Source organism: Heterodontus francisci, chromosome 33, assembly GCF_036365525.1.
Source record: "Heterodontus francisci isolate sHetFra1 chromosome 33, sHetFra1.hap1, whole genome shotgun sequence".
NCBI lineage: Eukaryota > Metazoa > Chordata > Chondrichthyes > Heterodontiformes > Heterodontidae > Heterodontus > Heterodontus francisci.
Genome location: NC_090403.1, coordinates 48,507,495 through 48,526,560, shown reverse-complemented (window position 1 = coordinate 48,526,560; position 19,066 = coordinate 48,507,495). Strand labels below are relative to the sequence as shown.

At 40.6% G+C, this 19,066-nt stretch overlaps 1 protein-coding gene across 3 annotated transcripts; it reads left to right on the top strand.

Moving 5' to 3' along the window:
- The first annotated feature begins 892 nt into the window (after positions 1-892).
- LOC137347953 (leucine-rich repeat-containing protein 46-like) lies at positions 893-18,700 on the top strand. 3 transcript variants are annotated; one of them, XM_068013014.1, is made up of 8 exons: positions 893-955; positions 3,390-3,489; positions 5,469-5,577; positions 7,259-7,305; positions 8,107-8,216; positions 11,253-11,322; positions 12,236-12,441; positions 15,549-18,700. In XM_068013014.1, the coding sequence occupies exons 1-8, from the start codon at positions 946-948 to the stop codon at positions 15,824-15,826; spliced, it is 930 nt and encodes a 309-aa protein (XP_067869115.1). In that variant the 5' UTR covers positions 893-945; the 3' UTR covers positions 15,827-18,700. The 3 variants fall into 3 exon arrangements, with proteins under 3 accessions (XP_067869115.1, XP_067869117.1, XP_067869116.1); XM_068013016.1 differs by having other exon boundaries at positions 933-987; XM_068013015.1 differs by lacking the exon at positions 893-955 and adding an exon at positions 960-1,019.
- Positions 18,701-19,066: the final 366 nt, after the last annotated feature.

The following is a 19,066-nucleotide window of genomic DNA, read 5'->3' as shown; positions in this document are numbered from 1 at the left end:
AAGTTAGCTGATTTCAGCTAGGGGGCACTGATAAAGTTCCGCAATTAGCCTTGAGGTCCTTTAGGCCATGGAGGTTAAAAAAAAGACACCGAGCCTACAATACAGAAATGGGCCATTCTCCGCATAAGCCTCCTTCCCATCCTATTTCATCTAACCCTATCTGCATAAGTTTCTATTCTTTTCTCCCTCATGTTTATCTAGCCTCCCTTGAAAAATATCTCTGCTAGTCACCTCATCAACTCAATATGGTAGCAAGTTCCATGTTTGAACCACGCTACTGGGTATATAAGTTTCTGCTGTATTCTGTGTTGGATTTATTAGTAACTATTTTGCTATTTTATAATTATGACCAATAGTTCTCATTTCCCCTACCCCAAATGGAAACATCTCTCCAGCTACTCTTATCAAACTCCTCCATGTTCTTAAAGACCTCTAACAGAGCAGCCCCTCAAAAGGGTCATGAATCTTTAGAATTCTCTATCCCAGAGGCTGTGGATGCTCTTGTTGCGTATATCCAAGACTGCAATCAATATATTTTTGAACTGAAATGGAATCAAGGGATTTGGGAATCGGATGGGAAAGTATTCAGGCCTGAGAATCCACCAGGATCTTAATGGCAGAGCAGGCTCGAGGCGCCGAATGGCCTATCGCTGCTCCTATTTTTTGTATTGTATTTTCCAGAGAAAAGAGCCCCCAGCCTGAGCAATTCTTCCTGATGGGTATAAACCTCTCAATTCTGGTATCAGCCTTGATCAAGCTATGAGGAAAGTTTGGAAGGCCAAGATCTCATCAATTGCTGAGTTTAATGAGTTCTCAGCTCGGCCGCTAGGGGAGCCCACCTCTCACTCTCATTGACAAAGGGGAGCGCTCTTGCGCATCTTGTGCGCTCGTTGGTGTCAGTGGGTCGGCGGTTGCTCTGGTAACGGAGGCCGCGGAGAGGAGACCATGGCGCAGGGTAGGTCTTTGACAGCTGAACTCCGGCGCAGGGTAGGTCTTTGACAGCTGAACTCCGGCGCAGGGTAGGTCTTTGACAGCTGAACTCCAACCCAGGCCAAATAAAAAGGGGGATGAAAACTTCCTCTCTTACAGCAGAAAGCTGCTTCGTTTAATCAGTGGGCAGCACTCCGGCCTCGGGAGGCTCCGGGTTCAGGTCCCCAGTCCGGTAACTTGAGCACCATAATCCAGGCTGATGCTGCCACAGCAGTTCTGAGGGAGTGCAGCACTGTCGGAGGTGCCGAGCTTTCCGATCATATGTTAAACCGAGGAGCTGTCTGCTTTGTCAGGTGGATGTTAAAGGTCCATTGGTGCTATTGTAAAGAAGAGCAGGGTTCTCCCCGGTGTTCTGGCCAATATTTATCCCTCAATCAACATCACTAAAACTGGTCATTAGCGCATTGCTGTTTGTGGGAGCTTGCTGTGCACAAATTAGCTGCTGCATTTCCTGCACTATAACAGCGACTACACCTCAAAAGCACTTCATTGGCTGTAAAGCGCTTTGGATGGTTGTGAGAGGCACTGCATGACTACAAGTCTTTTACAATAAACTACTGTGCAGTACCAACCAAGTTACTTCCACAGACTATACGTTCTGTTCAAGTTATAACGCTAGGTTTTTTAAAACAATATGCAGAGCATAAAACTGTTTATTTGTTGGTACTAAATTGGCATTCTCATGTAGATGCCATAGTGATGGCTGCTTGGAGAAACGGGAGCACCAGATTAAAGGCCTGCTACCCGACCCGACCCCGACGGGACCCAACGACATTCGGGCTTGGGTCGGGTTTCCTTTGCAGACCTTTACACCAGATTGCCACAGTAAGGGATGGTCTTATGAGGGCGAGGCTGAGGAACATTGTTTGACTAGAGTCGTGAAAGTTTCACTTTGTGTGTAATAGCTGGCCTGGGGGTGCTTGATGTTGACATTAACTACCTGGAATCAGGAAATATTCCATTCTCCAGTGTCAGCATAGCTTGGCCTGGTTAATACAGAAAAGTGTGAAGTGATACATTTTGGTAGGAAGAAAGAGTGGCAATACAAATTAAAGGATACAATTATAAAGGGGGTACAGGAACAGAAAGACCTGGGAGTATATGTGCACAAATCATTGAAGGTGGTGGGGCAAGTTGAGAAAGAGGTTAAAAAGGGCTTATGGGATCCTGTGTTAAATAGAAGCATAGAGTACAAAAGCAAGGAAGTTATGATTAACCTTTATGAAGGTTCGGCCTCAACTGGTGTATTGCGTCCAATTCTGGGCACCACACCTTAGGAAGGATCTGAAAGCTTTAGAGAGGGTGTAGAAAAGATTTACGAGAATGGTTCCAAGGATGAGGAACTTCAGTTCCATGTATAGGTTGGAGAAGCTGGGGCCGTTCTCAGAGAAGAGAGAATTGAGAGGAAATTTTATTTAGGTGTTCAAAATCATGAGTGGTCAAGACAGAGTAGATAGAGAAACTGTTCCCACTGGCGGAAGGCTCGAGAACCAAGGACACAATTTAAGGTGAATGGCAAAAGAACCAATGGCGACATGAGAAAAGGCTTTTTTACACAATGAGTGGTAAGGATCTGGAATGCACTGCCTGAGAGTGTGGTGGAGGCAGATTCAATTGTGGCTCTCAAAAGGGAAATGGATAACCACCTGAAAATGTTTTTTGCAGGACTGCAGGAAAAGGGCTAGGGAGTGGGACTAACTGATATTGCTGTTGCAGAGAGCCGGCTTGGACATAACGGGCTGAATGGCCTCCTGTGCTGTAATAATTCTATGAGCACAAAAATTTGTTTTGTAAATAATACTACCTATTTAAACTAATTACAGTAACTGGAAGTAATGTGATTGGAGCTGCTTAATGCTTTACTCTGAATAAACCACTTTGTCCCAATGTTTATCCTTTATGTTGCAATGATCCTATTTGCATCTGGGCATCAGTGCCTAAGCCTGGTTCTTATACTGTTCTAACACTGGCTCTAGATTTGAACTTGCAAGGGACCTTGCGCTAGAGATTTCTTTGCCAGTTTTGACTGAGGAACCTGTTTTGAGAAGACACAGATCTCTTCCTGCATCAGTAGGTCAAACAAGGAGGCACCTTGATGGCACATGAGGGGTTAGGCCATCCCAACTGATGAGATGAAGCATAGGGAGGTGGATGGAGGATAACTTGTGAGTAAATCCTCCTAGTTTAACCATGTTTCATAATTCGTATGGTCATATGGTATGGTCGTATTTTGTCTTTCTTCAGTATCTGGTGAAGGACTGTATCAATTTAAACACAGTTGAAACTTTGATCTGAAAGTTGGCAGATTTTCTTTCTAATTCATTTACTCTCATTTGGTATTATTAGAATAGTGGAATCTGTTTACTCTATTTATGAGCATGTGTTCATGTTGTTTTCAGACAGCCCATATGAATCAAAGAAGTTGGTGTACATTTCCATGTCACTGATTGCCAAGCGAAATTTGCAACTCCCTGCAGAAAAACAGACACCAGAAGACCTGTGAGTAGCAGCTCATCAGTGAAACTCCATAATAAACAGCACTGTGCCTTTAAGACTGGATAGTTATATGGTGAAGCCAAATTGCAATTAGACTCTCCCAGTCTGTTAATGTTAAAGGTCTTTCCCAATGTGGCACCTAGCTATGCAGATCAGAAGATGTTGATCCCTGATCTGTCCTGTGATTGATTATTTTGCTCTAGGTTTCCAATTCCTGAGTGCTATTAGGCAAACCTTACTGGAAAGCACGTGTGTGTGGCTATTAGGGAGGACAAAATTGAGCTTGATTGTGATGCTCCATGTAGTGGAATAGTGTGCTAAATGTCACTTCTAGGCTTACACGGTTTTAAGGTACTCCAGGGCAGCCAGCACCCATGGAATTATGCCTCAGCAAGGGTCAAGCAAAAAGAGAATTTAAAGAGAGACGTTATGCAGTAAACCATGAGCTGTTACTTTTGTTTCATGAGGATGGACAACTTTATAAATGCAGTGATATCTTCAACACATATTTCAAGAGGTGGTTTAAATGTAGCATTCTATTGATGTGCTGACTTTGATTTTTTAAAAATTCTGTAAGATTTACAAGATGGATGAGCTGTGAATTGAAGATGTAGGGTGCTGAGATGGCACATTATGTTGGTGAATTAATGTGCTGTGTCACATGGTGCAATGGAACACAGGAATCTCCAATCGACCTATCTGCCTGAGGAAGGTACTGAGCTGACACTGATGCTTCCACAGCAAGAATGAGAATACCTGGGTTTCTCCAACACATTTCCTAGTGGCTGCAGACTGGGTGCCATTGGCAAAGGCATAGCAGCAGGAAGTCATCTCCTGTTGTTTGCCAGATAGGCATCCAGTACATCTTGGGCACATAATCCAGGCTCACACTGTCAGTGCAGTACTGAGGGAGTGCTGCACCATCAGAGGTGCTGTCTTTCAGTTGAGACATTAAACCCGGTCTGCCCTCTCAGGTGGACATAAAAGATCTTATCAGACTATTTGAAGAAGAGCAGCAGAATGCTGCCCTATTGCCTGGCCAATATTTATCCCTCAACCAACATCAATAAAAAAAAACATTGTCTGGTCATTGTCATGTTGCTGTGTTTGGGATCTTGCTGTGCACAAATTGGCTGCCACATTCCCTACATTACAACAGTGACTACACTTCAAAAAGTACTTCATTGGCTGTAAAGTGCTTTGGGACGTCCTAAGGTTGTGAAAGTTGTTATATAAATGCAAGTTCTTTTTCTTTGTCATTGGCAGGATGAGGATGAACCGTGTTCATGTACACAGATACAAAAAAACCTTCTAGGAAAAAATGTCACTATTGTTTTTTTGGAAATGCAATCGGGTAGGGTAGGGTTACAGAAATTACAGCTAGGCATCCGATACATCTTGGGCACATAATCCAGGCTGATACTCCCAGTGCAGCATTGAGGGAGTGCTGCACTGAATGAGATTGGAGCCTAATAATTCATATGGAGTTTGGATGTGAGGGAGTTATGGCCCACTGTCACAATATCTGCATTTCCCTATTGATGCAAGCAATATCTCCCCACCTTTAAAGTAAATTTTTAAAAATAATACATTGATTTGTCTCCCTATCGAGGGCATCAACTTTGCAGAATCAAAATGTTACATTTCTTTGCTTCACCTTAATTTTCGTTCCTTCCTGTTACCCAGATTTGTTTTTCAATTTGTAAATAATCTAAAATTACACTTTGAATTGTTAAAATGAGTACAAGGCCTCCATCTAGTGGTTGCATTTAGTACAACTTTCTTAAATTCTTTATAACAAAGGCAAGAATAAATTTCTCTTTGAGTATACAAAGTGTTGAAACTTTTTGCTGAGGTTTCTCTGGGCTCTGCATTGACCTAGCTGTCTATTTAAGTCTGACTCAGTGACACCTTTTATTGGATCTGCTTTGATAAAAATAGAACTCCTGGTGTTGACAAACAATTCCACGTTTTCTGTACAGAACACAAGCTGTGGCAAAGCTGATGACTGTTCGACTAGACAGGGAGAATATTGGAGCCCTTGGAAATCTTGAGTGCTTGGGAAATGTCTACAGTCTTTACCTTCAACAGGTAATGGTCTAAATGGTCTATCTGTAGCCCCCTCCCCCCAGATAGTTTTACTGAAGTGTTTGAAGAGGAAATGTGCAGGCTCCTCTTGATAGCTCAGTGGGTAAATCCATCACCCAGTGTAATATTAAGCTTTACAGATTATAAATTCCAAGTTCACATCCAGTTTGTGAATTAAACTCAGTTAAAGTGGAGGTAGAAGTGCTGCAATTGGCCTGAGCACCCTAGGACTAGAAGGGGAACAACCCCTTATTGCTATCCTGCTGCTGGAAAATATCTTTATGCATATCAGGTGAGCAGAGGATCTGTCTTGACTGTGATGCCCATCACAGTCGAATATCCTGGCAACACTCGCTGTCTGAACTTGGACACGAGTGGGACTAATTGAACCGCTCTTTCAAAGAGCTAGCACAGGAACGATGGGCAGAATGGCCTCCTTCTGTGCTGTAAGATTCTATGACGAAAGGCCATGATACAACTTACTGGAGAGTAGCCAGCTCCTGTGGAACTGAATCTCATTATAAATCAGGAGCAGAAGGGGAAAACTAAACTGTTCAGAGTGTTATTGGTAACTTTAACCTTTTTAATGATCAACATTAATGAGGATTATTAAGCCCAACAATGTGGAATAGCTAAACTAACATGAGTAGAGATGCAGTTAGTTACCCAGATGCGAGTTAAAAGGGAAAATCTAGTACAGGGGTGAGTATGGAATGCAAGCTCACACCTCCAGAAGAGTCCAAGTACTTTAAAAAAAAGTAGTTTTACAAATGTTGCTGTATCTTCTATGCATACATTTTTGAGGTCACCCCATAATAATTCTATTTCCTAGGAGAGGCAACAAACAGAGAAAAACCCTGTGGCAAATTTAGAAACATCTTTTGGAAATTCTTCTCTAATTTCCTAACATAATCAAAGAAGCTCCAGGGAAGCCTAGTTGCCTGCATGGCATCCTTTGAGAATGAATACTTCTTAACTTGTGAGGAACATAAATAATGGCATGGATTTGTTTGGCCAAATGGCTTGTTCCTATGGTGCATATTCTTTGTCATTAACATCCATGCCAATGCAATTTGTCAGCAAGAAAATGAAACATGGCTGCCTTTTTCTTCCTAACTTCTACAAATAGGGAACAGTTTACAAACAGACTAATCAAACACCAGTGTTAGAAAGCAAACACACTCCAAAGGAATCCCCTTGAGTTGTGTCATCTCACTCTGTTGTTTGGCCATTAAAATGGCTATAGAGAGAAGCCCTGGAAGGAGAAATTTTTGTAAAACAATTTTTTTTAATTAAAAAAAAGTATTCGGACTCATTTAGGTGTAAGTGTTCATGACAGTACTTTATGCTACACTAAAGTCCCCTTTAATTCACTTCCCTCATGGTCAGATCAAATAACACCAAGTTCCAGGTAGAGGTACTTGCTAGAAATCTGAAATGAAAACAGAAGTTGCTGGAAATACATAACTGACCGATCTGAAATTGAAAGTTAGATTAATGTTTTAGGTGGGTCTCCTCATCAGATCTAGGTAGATTGTAGGCAGCTTGACCAGTAGGTCACGGGTCTTAACACCAATAATACAGCAGGTGATCATTCCACCTCAGAACATGCATAGTGAGCCTCCAGCTAAAAATTTGCATCAGTCATTCACTCACTCTTTACGTTTCTTCCTTTCAATCACAGAATCAAATTAAGAAGATAGAAAATTTAGAATTGCTTCACAGTTTAAGGTGAGTATAATTTAATGTTATCACTAGATTCATTGTTAACATATTGTCCCAAGCAAAGTATTGAGTTCATCGCTGGTAATATAGACGCATAGTTTCTGTTCATTCAGTACAAGGATTCCTACTCACAGAGTGAGGGTTCCCACTCACCCAGTGTGAGAGTGATTGCTTGCTCAGTGTAAGGATTTTTAAAAATTTGTTCTTGGGATATGGGTGTCACTGCAAGGCCAGCATTTATTGCTCAACCCTAATTGCCCTTGAGAAGGTGGTGGTGAGCCACCTTCTTGAACCACGATAGTTCACGTGCTGCAGGTATACCCGCAATGCTGTTAGGGAGAGAGTTCAAGGATTTTAACCCATTGACAGTGAAGGAATGGCAATATAGTTCCAAGTCAGGATGATGAGTGACTTGGAGAGGAGCTTGCAGATGGTGGTATTCCCATATGTCTCCTGCCCTTGTCCTGCTAGGTAGTAGAGGTTATGGGTTTGGAAGGTGCTGACAAATGTCACCAGTGCTTTAGTGTAAGAATTCACTCAGTATGAGGATTCCTACTTGTTCTGTGTGGGAGTCAGTACTCACTTAGTGTGAGGGTCACTATTCACTCAGTGTTAGGATCCACAATCATTCAATGTGAAAGCACCTACTCACTCTGTTTCTAATTGTCCAGTGCGGGAGTTCCTACTAGTTCACAGTGAGGGCCCTAGTGACTAGTTGAAGAGCCATGTTGACAGAGTATCCATTCATAATGCAAGCGGACCCAAAAGGATGAGGGAAATATTAAACTATCTAATTCTCTATTGCAGATTTTTGACACTGGCTGCCAACAGAATCCAGAAGGTGGAAAACCTTAAAACTCTACAGAAACTGGGATTTTTAGACCTTTCAAATAATCAGATTGAACAGTTGGACCCAGGTTAGTTTGCTCTAGTCATCATTTTACAATTTAAAGTAGATATTCCCCTATGACTGGATGCTACAATTTAGTCCTCTGCCATTTCACTTCTGGAAGCCAGTTGAATTTAGGTTTGATCAATGGGATGAAAATGTCCTTCCACTGATTGCTCTGAAGTCAATAATGAAATGGGTTGAGGCAGACTCAATTCAAAGTGCGACGGAGTCCAACATATGAAATTATCCATAATTCAACATGAATTATCACCAACATTTTAGTCTCACTCAAAAGGAAAAGAACCGTGCATGAGGGTGCAGGGAATAGTATCTCGTAGTGGTGCTATGTCATGTTGTTCTGAGGCTTAATGTATATCATTGCAGCAGGGTAGAGAGAGCCTCTGACCTTGCTGTCATCTACTGGCTTGGCAATTCTTGATTCTGAAAACATGGAAGTATTTCATTCACCATCACTGACTCCTCTCATCTTGATGAGCACAAAAAAATCAACAAAATATATGTCTAAAGAAAAGTGTATTTTCTAATTAATTAAAATTGTATAGTTCTCTTAGTTTGTATCTTAAGTGATGCAGCTTGTGCCAGTCTCAGCACTATATGAAACTAGAAAACAGTGTTGTAGGTAGAAGAACAGGGAGAAGGTCTACATTAGCAACACTTTTTATGTGCACGTTATAGTACATGAATTATTTGAAAAGTGATATTAATTATGAATGTGCTTTTCATCCATAAGTAAAGATCTGTATCTAGCTTAAGTACAAATTCCTGTCTTTGGTATATTACTGATTGTCTGCATTCAGGCAAAAATTGGTTGCAAGGAGATTGAGCCACAAATAAAGGCTTTGGGGCACAAAAAAGTAATTAACTAGCAATATTATAGCGATCTATAGAATGATGTGAAATAAGGGAACCATTAATCTGCATACTTGAAAGTACAAAAAATCATTACAATATTGAATTGCTGAGGCAAAGTAACCCAAGCCAATCTCCCTGAAAAACCTCTAGCTCTTATCAGTACATTTTCAAACTGGCCTAAATGCTGCATTATGATTCCTGTGTTACAAACCGGGAGCTTTTCACAAGTTAAATACAACTGACAGTGCTCAATCTGCACATCACTCCAGACAAACCTACAATTCTTATCCGAGCATTCAACAGTTTCAAACGATTCTAGGGTTTTTGACTCCAGTGCCCTACCAGGAAGTCCATTCCCTGTGTTGATCATGCTTTTTCTGAAGAGCTTCCTTTAATCAGTTTTAAATTTGCTTTTTACTAGTTTGAACTAGTGACCCCTTGTGCTACTAAGATGCTGTGACTTGTATTACTATTACAAATTTATCTTTTCTATTCCATGTGATATGTTCTATGCCTCTGAGGTTTCCAGTCCGACAATTGTTTTTATAAGAATAAATTTAGATTCCTAGTGTCCCACAACTGTGAAGGCTGATTTGTATCAGGCTACTGCAAATACAAATAAAAACAAGAAATGCTGGAACCACTCAGCAGGTCTGGCAGCATCTGTGGAAAGAGAAGCAGAGTTAACGTTTCGGGTCAGTGACCCTTCATCGGAACTGACAAATATTAGGTTATAAGCAAGTGAGGTGGGGGTGGGGCAAGAGATAACAAAGGAGGTCTAGATTGGACCAGGCCACATAGCTGACCAAAAGGTCACGGAGCAAAGGCAAACAATATGTTAATGGTGTGTTGGAAGACAAAGCATTAGTACAGATTAGGTGTAAATACAGTGCAGGTCTCCTGCATCTACTCATCACATGCGTTGGAACTGGCCAAAGCAGGGCTAAGAGATGAGTTCAAACAGATGCTGTGCACCAGTCACATTCTCCTTATCCAAAGCAGATAGAATCATATAGCACAGAAGGAGTCCATTCAGCTCATCATGCATGTTCTGACTTTTTGAAAGCGCTGTCAAATTAATGTACAAATATACTGGAAGATGGGTGAGAAAGGACCATTAGACCCATCGTATCCAGTTAACTCAGACATTGTTCATCCGCCCCAGCTATTTTCAGGAACAAGAAAACAACTGGAGCCAACACTGAAAAACTCTGGAAAATTCCTCTCCGATCCCCAAGGCATTTGAGTAAATTCTGGAAGACATGCAGTGATTCATCACAATGACAACTAATTGGCATTTTACCCCTAAAGCTGGAAATTCACTCCACTCTTTTTGTTCATTCAGGGGATGTAGACATCACTGGCTATGCCACATTTATTGCCCATCCCTAATTGCCCTTGGGAAGATGGTGGTGAGCTGCCTTCTTCAACTGCTGCAGTCCTTGGGGTATTGGTACACCAACAAGTGTTGTTAGGAAGGAAGTTCCAGGATTTTGACCCAGCGACAGTGAAGGAACGGCATTATAGTTCCAAGTTAGGATGGTGTTGGCTTGGAGGGGACCTTGCAGGTGGTGGTGGCAGCATCTGCTGCCCTTGTCCTTCTAGGTGGTAGAGGTCCCGGGTTTGGAAGGTGCTGTCATGAACCTGCCCAGATCACTTTTAAAAGACAATAGTGACTGCATACTCACCACACTGCTGTTTTAAAAGTTAAACCCTGTTACGGCCAAACCAGGAAAAGGCTGAGAGAGGAGCCTAAGACCCCTTCCTCACCTGGTCGTAACACATTCTTTTGCTTACAGATTGTGTAGGCATGACCTTTAGTTGTACCATCCATATCCATTTCAAATAAACAGTTCAACCAGACTGTATCTAATCTACCCTTGTTTTGAAAACTTCAGAAAATTGCTCCACAGAGCTACCTGATTGTATGAGGCTGAAAGTCAACACAGCAAAATTGAGTAAGAAATTTTGGAATTTACAATGGGACATGTTGAGAGAAATGTGTGATCAAGAATCATGACAATGAGAAGTTAGGTCTTTAGACAAGAAATATGCACCCTGCACATAATTTTAAATTTATATAAATATCCATGGCAGATGTATTGATGTTAATGCCTGAAAGCTTGATGGCTATCACCTGAGTTGCTTACCTCCTTATTCATATTTATTTCTGTCCTTTTATCCTAAGGTGAATTTCCAGAGAGTCTCATAATTCTGAATATGTCAGACAATGACTGCACAAAACAGGAAGGATATAGGTGAGACAAGAGCCCTGATATATTGCTTTAAAAAGTTACATTCCAGATGTTGAGGGAGAAGCAGGGAATATAAAAGGTTTAATCAACAGAGAGTAGTTGATTTGTCCTCCGCACACTGTTGCGTTAGCAATGTGAGGAAACGGGGGTGCAGAATGTTTGTGTATTTTGTTGACTCTATCTGAATAAGAGAAAATAGGAGATATATAGGTGAATTTTAACATAATGGTTTGGCAGGATACTGCTGGTATCAGGTCAGCCACCTGTTTTACATCCCTCTGGATTTCCTATTGACTTCAATGGAAATTAAAATGGGGCGGCATGTGAAATGAGTGGCCAAAGCAATTCCGACAGTTTCCTATAAAAACAGAAAGTGCTGGAAATACTCAGCAGGTCTGGCAGCATCTGTGGAGCGAGAAACAGAGTTAATGTTTCAGGTCTGTGATCTATCATTAGAACTGGCAAAGGTTAGAAGTGTAACAGGCTTTGAGCAAGTGAAAGGGGGCGGGGGGAAGAAGAGCAAAAGGGAAGGTCTGTGATAGGGCAGAGAGCAGGAGAGATTAAATGACAAAGATGTCATGGAACAACAGGCAAAGGGAGTAGTAATGGTCATAGTAAAAGCCAAAGCATTTGTCCAGAGGCAGCATTAATGGCACAATAATGAACGGCTCTGTCTGAAAGCAAAAACATGAAAAACAAATTTAACATTGACACATGGTTAAAAAAATCCTGAGTTTCCAGCTGGGTGGGTTAGGTTGAGATTACCTCCATACTCTCTATACTGTAATAGTGATAATCTAACTGATGGAACAGGTGGTACATCTACTCTATCCACACTAAAGTGACATTCACTTTTGCTGATGGGAGCAGGGTATTGGTTGCTTATCTTTAGTCCATGGTTTCCTGTATTTTACAGGGAGCAGGTGATTGAGGCTCTCCCTGCCCTCCAGCAGCTTGATGGTAACTCTGTCCAAAGGAGGAAAGGTCCAAATGAAGCTGGTAAAGAAGATGGAGACAGTGGTAATTCTGAAAGTGAGGAGGATACAGAAGAACAAAATGACACTGAGACTGAGAAGGAGGATTCACTGCCTGAAATCTCTGCTTCACTGGGAAAAGTAAAAGGTAAGACTATTTACAGTGTGATTTTTGGGTTAGTATGTGTGATTAAATCCAAGCTATTTCGGCTCCCTACTGCAGTGTAGAAAGGATATTTTATGTTAGTACTGGAAGCAGAGGAACAGTCACTCAAGCCTGCATGAAAAATTTACCATCCTCTCCCCTCAATTCTGGATGGCAGAATCACCTACACTTCTCATTTCCCCTATTCTCATTAAAAGACTCAGCTGCCATTTCCCTTCACCTCTGTTGTAGGGGTAGCCCACCACTCACTGTACTCTCTTGATTGCAGGAATAGTGTGCAGAGGATAGAAACATGAAGTGATTCTATAACAACAGTCTAATTGACAAGAGCTGACTGGTTTACTGCCTTGTAATTAGTCTGTAGTATTAATTATTTTCTAACTAAGGTATAGTTTAATTTTGTGCAGTGGTTCCACTCATTGACCGTTGTCTTGCTGGAAGTGAGCTTGTGTGGATCCCAACTGTGGACATGATTTGAATTGGTGGATTGCCCTGTTCATTCAGTTGATGTGCAGGCATTCACTGTAAAGAATCACGTGACGAATGGTCATATGAGTAATGGGTTGGAGGTCTGAAACCACCCACGAATCAAAACCCAGCAAGAGTCACAGTCTTCAGAGATGGGGAGGAGGAACATTGGAAATAGTATAAAGAAACAAAATCATTGAATAACATCATCAAGGATCAAATTTTTGAAAAAAATAATTTTAAAAGCCACAAATCTTTACTGACAGGTCAGCTAAGTGGCTATGAAAATATCCTGTCCAACAAATATTTCAAAGATTCTTTCTAATGTGCAAACAGTTGATCAGCACTCTAGCCATTGTCTATCCACTAACGTTTTTAGAAATTATTCTGTGCTACCACTTGCTGTCCTTAAGAGAAATGTCACTCTGCATCCAATGAATCAAAGCACTGACTGCCTCCTGTCTGAACTGTGAATAATTGTACAATATCCTGACATTCCATGTCCTGGATATTTGCCATATGTTTCATTTAATTGTTGATTTGGCTGTGTGCTGAAACTGATAAATAGGTGCATAACAGCACTATTTATTTTGCTGATATTATTCAAAAGCAAAATGGCTACAATATATGAATAAAAAATGGGTGTGTTTACTTTCAGTGTCTGATGCTGCTTTTCAGATAATATCTGTTTATAGCTGATTTGTTGCCACAATGCAGACAGCAGAACTTTAGCTATCTTATAAGATGCATTGACCTTCATTAATAAAATGTCTTTTATTTAAGTTTGAAAATCAAACTACACTTTATTTCTTATATTTATTGGTATTGGGTTAAGTCTCCCCTTTATTTCTATAGGGTATTTGGGTACATTTCCCCTTTATTTCTATAGAGTATTTGAGTATCTTTTGCTTTGTTTTTATTTTAAACCCGATTTGGTTTTCCGCCTAACCCCTAGGCCAGTACTCCTTATAACCAGCCACCAGGAGGCACCAGAAACCATCAGGTGTGACTTCTCCCTGAATCTTTCCCTTTCTCCATTGCAAGACGCCACTGCCTCCATGTTGGTCCTCTTTTCTGATCAGGTTTAGAACTGAGCGGAGCAGCATTCAAACCTGCTGTTTCCACTGCATGGCCCAAGCTTGAGCATGTTAATTTTCAATGCTGCTTCCCGCTTCAAAGCTCCTACCATTTGATCTCCATTGCTTTGTCTCCTTAGCCGATGTTTGCACTCCAGCTGACAGGGTGGGCAGACCACCTGCTTCCACCTTTCTATCTATTTCACTCTGTACCAGCCACTAAAAAATTGTATAAGCATTACCAGGAAATTACAGTCCCTCTCATTGTCCCCTTCCTCAGTAAGGAAGGAAACACAGACTTTGCTGGCACTTGTCCACATCACCACGACTGAGTTTGAAAATGCAGCACTGCGGGGAATGACAGGTACATACCCACAATGCCCTCTACTTAGATCAGCAGGGTTAGTGCTGTAACACACTGCATTACCAGGCAATACAATGCAGCTTAAATATTTACAGAACACATTCATTTGATTAAAATTGTGTAAATGTTTGTTGAGGTTATATTTTTCATTTAAAACTGAAACAGGATGTCATATTAAAATTTTACTTTCATAGCAGAAAATGCACCTTGAGTAAATTAAAATCCCAGTTTAATGCAACAGTTATCATTAGAGCAATAAGGGGTGATTTGACAGAGGTGTTTAAAATATTAAGGGATGGGGCAGAGTAGATAGAACCACCCTACTTCCATTGGCTGAGGAATCTGTAAGCAGAGCACATTGATAGAAGATTTAAAAACAGCTTGATCAGAGAGCAGGAAAATGTTCTTTAATTCGAGGGTTGTGAAGCTGTAGAAAGCACTACCAGAGTTAGTGATTGAAGCAGGAAACATTGTCAACATTTTAGGAATAGGGTAGATGGGTGCTTGAAGGAAAAGGGGATAAAAGGATTCTGGGTGAGTTTAGGATTTCTGCTCATGTGGAGAATAAACACCAAAACCGACTGGTTGGGCTGAATATCCTTCTCCATGTTGCAATTTCTATATCATATTGTGGGCCACTGCTGCTCATAAGAACACACTAGTGTAAACTTCAAAAAAGTTGCTAACAGCTGAATATTAAACAGCTGTTAATAATAATCAGCTTTGACAAGACAACCAATAGAAACAGATGTGTGATCCGAGCAAGTCCGAAATGCAAGCAAATCAAAAGAAAGGCCAGAAAGATCAATCAGTAGGTAGGGCAAGCTTAACAATTTCCTGTGAGCAAAATGCCTTTTGTCATCACATTTGCTTTTGCAGAAGATTTATCTCAGCTGTTGTTCTAACATGCTAAGTGGAAAATATACCCTGTGCTATAGCTTAGAATTTTTAGAGAGTAGCAGGTGTTTGTCATACCAGTTAACCAAACCTAGAACCTTGTTTATAAATAACAAGGAAATTATTCCCAGTCTCTCTGCTGCTCAAAAAATGACAGGTTGTATCTTTGTTGTGTATCCTGTCTGGAATATAAATTTATCTTGGATTAAGTGACTGTTTAAATAATTATAATCATCCGCCATGCAATACTCCATCCATTGTATTCATTACTTATGGTTTCACAGAATTCTTTGCTGAGATTCACAAAGAAATGGTTTGTCGATCTCAACAGCGAAGGAAGGAGGCTGAAACTGGCCATAAGTTGAGGATGAACGAACTGGAGGAGATTCGTAACCAGATAACTCAAAGACTGTATGAACCAGTAAGAATGAAAAAGGTTTGTAGTTACCAAGAAAGTGATCCGAATGTTGGTTCAAGTGAAGGGGGACCAAGGGAAATGAAGATCAAGGAGCTGCAGCTGAAATTCTTGACTGATAACCCAGGGGAACAGTCACAGGGCTAACAGGCAAATTAATTCAAAGCAATTCAACTACATCACCTGTTGGAGTGATTTTCCATCAAGTTCAGCTTTATGCCAAAAAAGTACTGATTCAGTCACATTTAGAAGACCCACGCAAGGACTAAGCAGCTGAGCAATTTTCCCATTGAAGAAATAATAGATTATATTTGGATCAAAAGTTTTAAATAATGGACAAACCTCCCCCACCAACTCCCTTTTCCCTTTGGCTTAGTTGGTAAATGTGTACTGACCAGTGTGTAGCTGAATAATACAGACCACAAAGGTTCCAAGTTCATTCTCTGGTCTGTGCTAGTTTTCTACTACACTATAATTGTAATTGGATGCAGTTGGTGTTTATGGTGAAATGGTGTTTATGGCCTGAAAAAAGGTCACAGACCTGAAACGTTAACTCTGCTTCTCTCTCCACAGATGCTGCCTGACCTGCTGAGTATTTCCAGCACTTTATGTTTTTATGCCATTCCTTACATGTTAGCCTGGACAAAGAAGGTCAGTAGGCTGTTTAACTGGAGCTGTTATTTTACCTGCACCCTATGTCCACATGCATGCACATACACACACTTACCAGAAGAGATTGCTGCATAACATTCAGGAATATTGACTCTGGCTGATTTTTTTTCCAATCCCTAAGCCAGAGACATTGAGCCAACTAATGTCTATATTGTTGCATCAGCTGGATTTAGCCAACTCAGAATTGACTAAGGTTCAAATCTGGAATCTTCCATGTCTGCTTAAGTCATTACCAAACATCGGAGTGGGAATCTATTAAAAGAAGTATTTAGGAACATTTTTTATCATGAAGAAACGGTCTTCAGTAACTCTTATTTACATAAAACTAATATTTTTAATCATAACTGAAAATGTGTTACTTATATGCTATTCTATAATACATTCATTTCACCAATATCTATTCACTTGTATCTTCAAAAGCCTCCTGAAAACCTAGCTCTTACTGCACCTTCAGTTAATCCCCCCGATTCTTTGCTACTCCTACTTGACCCTGATCACAGCTAACTGAAGTCCTTTGAAATCTTTTGCAAAATTAAGAAAATGCAAATTGTTGGCATATATTTGAGAAATAGAACAAATGGTGATAGTAATTCATTTCTATATGTGTAGAGGTCTTTGGTCAATTAAATTTGTACAGTGCATACATTAAATAGCCAACAAATTCTGGGCCTTCACAAATTTGGAATGATCCACATTGACCAATATCTACCAGGAAGGGAACCTGATGGTAATCTTTTGGCAATTGGCCATTTTGGCCAATTTGTTTGATAGTGACTATCTACCATCTAGAAGCACATCAACAGTTAGTTAAAATTATTTTAACCATAGAAAATCTACCAAAATTAGGTGTTGCCACAAATAACCAGGTACGAAATGAAGCAACAGGGTTAGCAGCTGTAAAATAGTCTCTTCTGTGTACATGCCTGATAATGGCAAGTAGTCATTTCAAGGACTATCATTGCCTTGTATCCATCTTTAGACAATTGACATTCTGGCCATGTTAACAGAGTCATTCTTCATGCATTCTAGGATCCCAAAACAAAAACAAAGACCCTTAAAGGAAATGCATAATAGAGTCTGAATTTTCATATAAGGTCCTCTTGGCCGCCAAGAGCTGTTCATTAATTCTTGCCTCATTCAGAACTGAATCAGGCGCCAAGATTTCTGGTCTCTTGTAGAATCTGGATATGAAATTCCAGTTTTTGGCAAGATTAGTCATCATTTTCCAGAAACAAAATTCCTGACAAACTGTGGAAAGTGTTTTCAGGCCATACTTTAAGAAAGGAAGTAGTTTCTTAGGGTAAAATGAAAGCTGAGTATATTTAAAGATGTAAAACGATAACACTTGTCGGGTTTACAAATAGTCTACAGATAAAGAAAGAACATAAATACCCTGAATATCCACAGAGTTCTCTTGGCTGTGTTGAAGGCCATCTAGCCATCCAACACTTGAATTTATATAGCACTCCATCATGTCTCATAGAAACATCTCACGGACAATGAGTCACTTTGAAATGCAGTCACCATTGTTATTAGACAATATGACATTTTTCATGGAAGAAAAGCCCACAAAGAACACAGAGTTGAATAATATTTGAAATTTCATTCGTGGTAGAATTGGTTGAAGAAGGAGTATTGGCCAGAATGCTGGAAGAGCTAGTGCTGGTGTTTTAGCTTCAAATAGTGGCATTGAATCTCTAACCAATCAGTAAATAGGACCTTCTCATCTGAAGGATGGCACCTTAACAAAACAGCACTCCAATACTGCACTGGAACGTCAGCTGAATCCATAACCGTGTTAACACTGAGCCAAACCTACGCTGACTGAAATTGACTCTTTACATATGTATAATCCACCCTTTCATGGAATCTACCCAACTTGTTTAGTCACCTGAAGAAATGTGCAGCAAAGTTTCTTTCCACCTTCTACAGTTAAATCAAGCAGAAATCCAGAATAATACCCAACCCCTCCCTGTAGCTTACGAGGTAATGGTCAGTGGTTACTGAATCATATTGGGTGGAGGTATCCAGATCTAATCCCCAGGTGTTGCTTTAAGTTGAAATGAATGAGTCTCGTCATGCTATGTCCCATTTTTTGAGTTGCTATTCCAGTTTTTCATCAACTGTAGAAAAATGTAAAATACCAACTGAGGGAGGAGGTCACAATTTATGTTACGCAACTGTGTCTTTTAGAGGTGGAGGAGCTAATTGCCATTTGATGATGTGTCACTTTTATATGGTGTTGGAATCACCTGCAATATTTTCACTGTTTTTGTTCCCTAGGTTTCACTTTCTTAGGTTTTCCGTGTTGTTATTCTGTTTCTCTGTGCTCATATTGTTATAAACAAAGTTCTGTTTGTCTCTTTTTCTGCTGTTGGTGTCAGTATATTTGCCAGTGTTGACGACACAAAGATTTCCACCCACCCTGCCATCACTCCACTGTAAGTACCTGTAGCTTCCTCCACTTCCCCCAACTCCTTATGCATTCCCAGATTTTACCATGCCCCTATTTTAAAGGTAAGCAACAGCCTTTCATGTGGAACTTTGTCAAATCTTTGGAAATCTAGAAACTGTGGGCGGAATTTTGTCAGTATTGTGGAGACGGGCTGGGGGATGGAAGGCATGAAAAAATGGCAGTGGATGGCATCGGGAGGGAAGCCCAACGTGTTTACACCACTCAGGGATATTCCTGGAGGCGGTTGGGCTGGCAAGTGG

Bases quoted from the DNA above. Each gene is read 5' to 3' on its own strand.
- LOC137347953 (XM_068013014.1), top strand. The intron at 8,217-11,252 runs GTTAGTTTGCTC...TTTTATCCTAAG, and splicing joins GATTGAACAGTTGGACCCAG to GTGAATTTCCAGAGAGTCTC. The intron at 11,323-12,235 runs GTGAGACAAGAG...TGTATTTTACAG, and splicing joins ACAAAACAGGAAGGATATAG to GGAGCAGGTGATTGAGGCTC.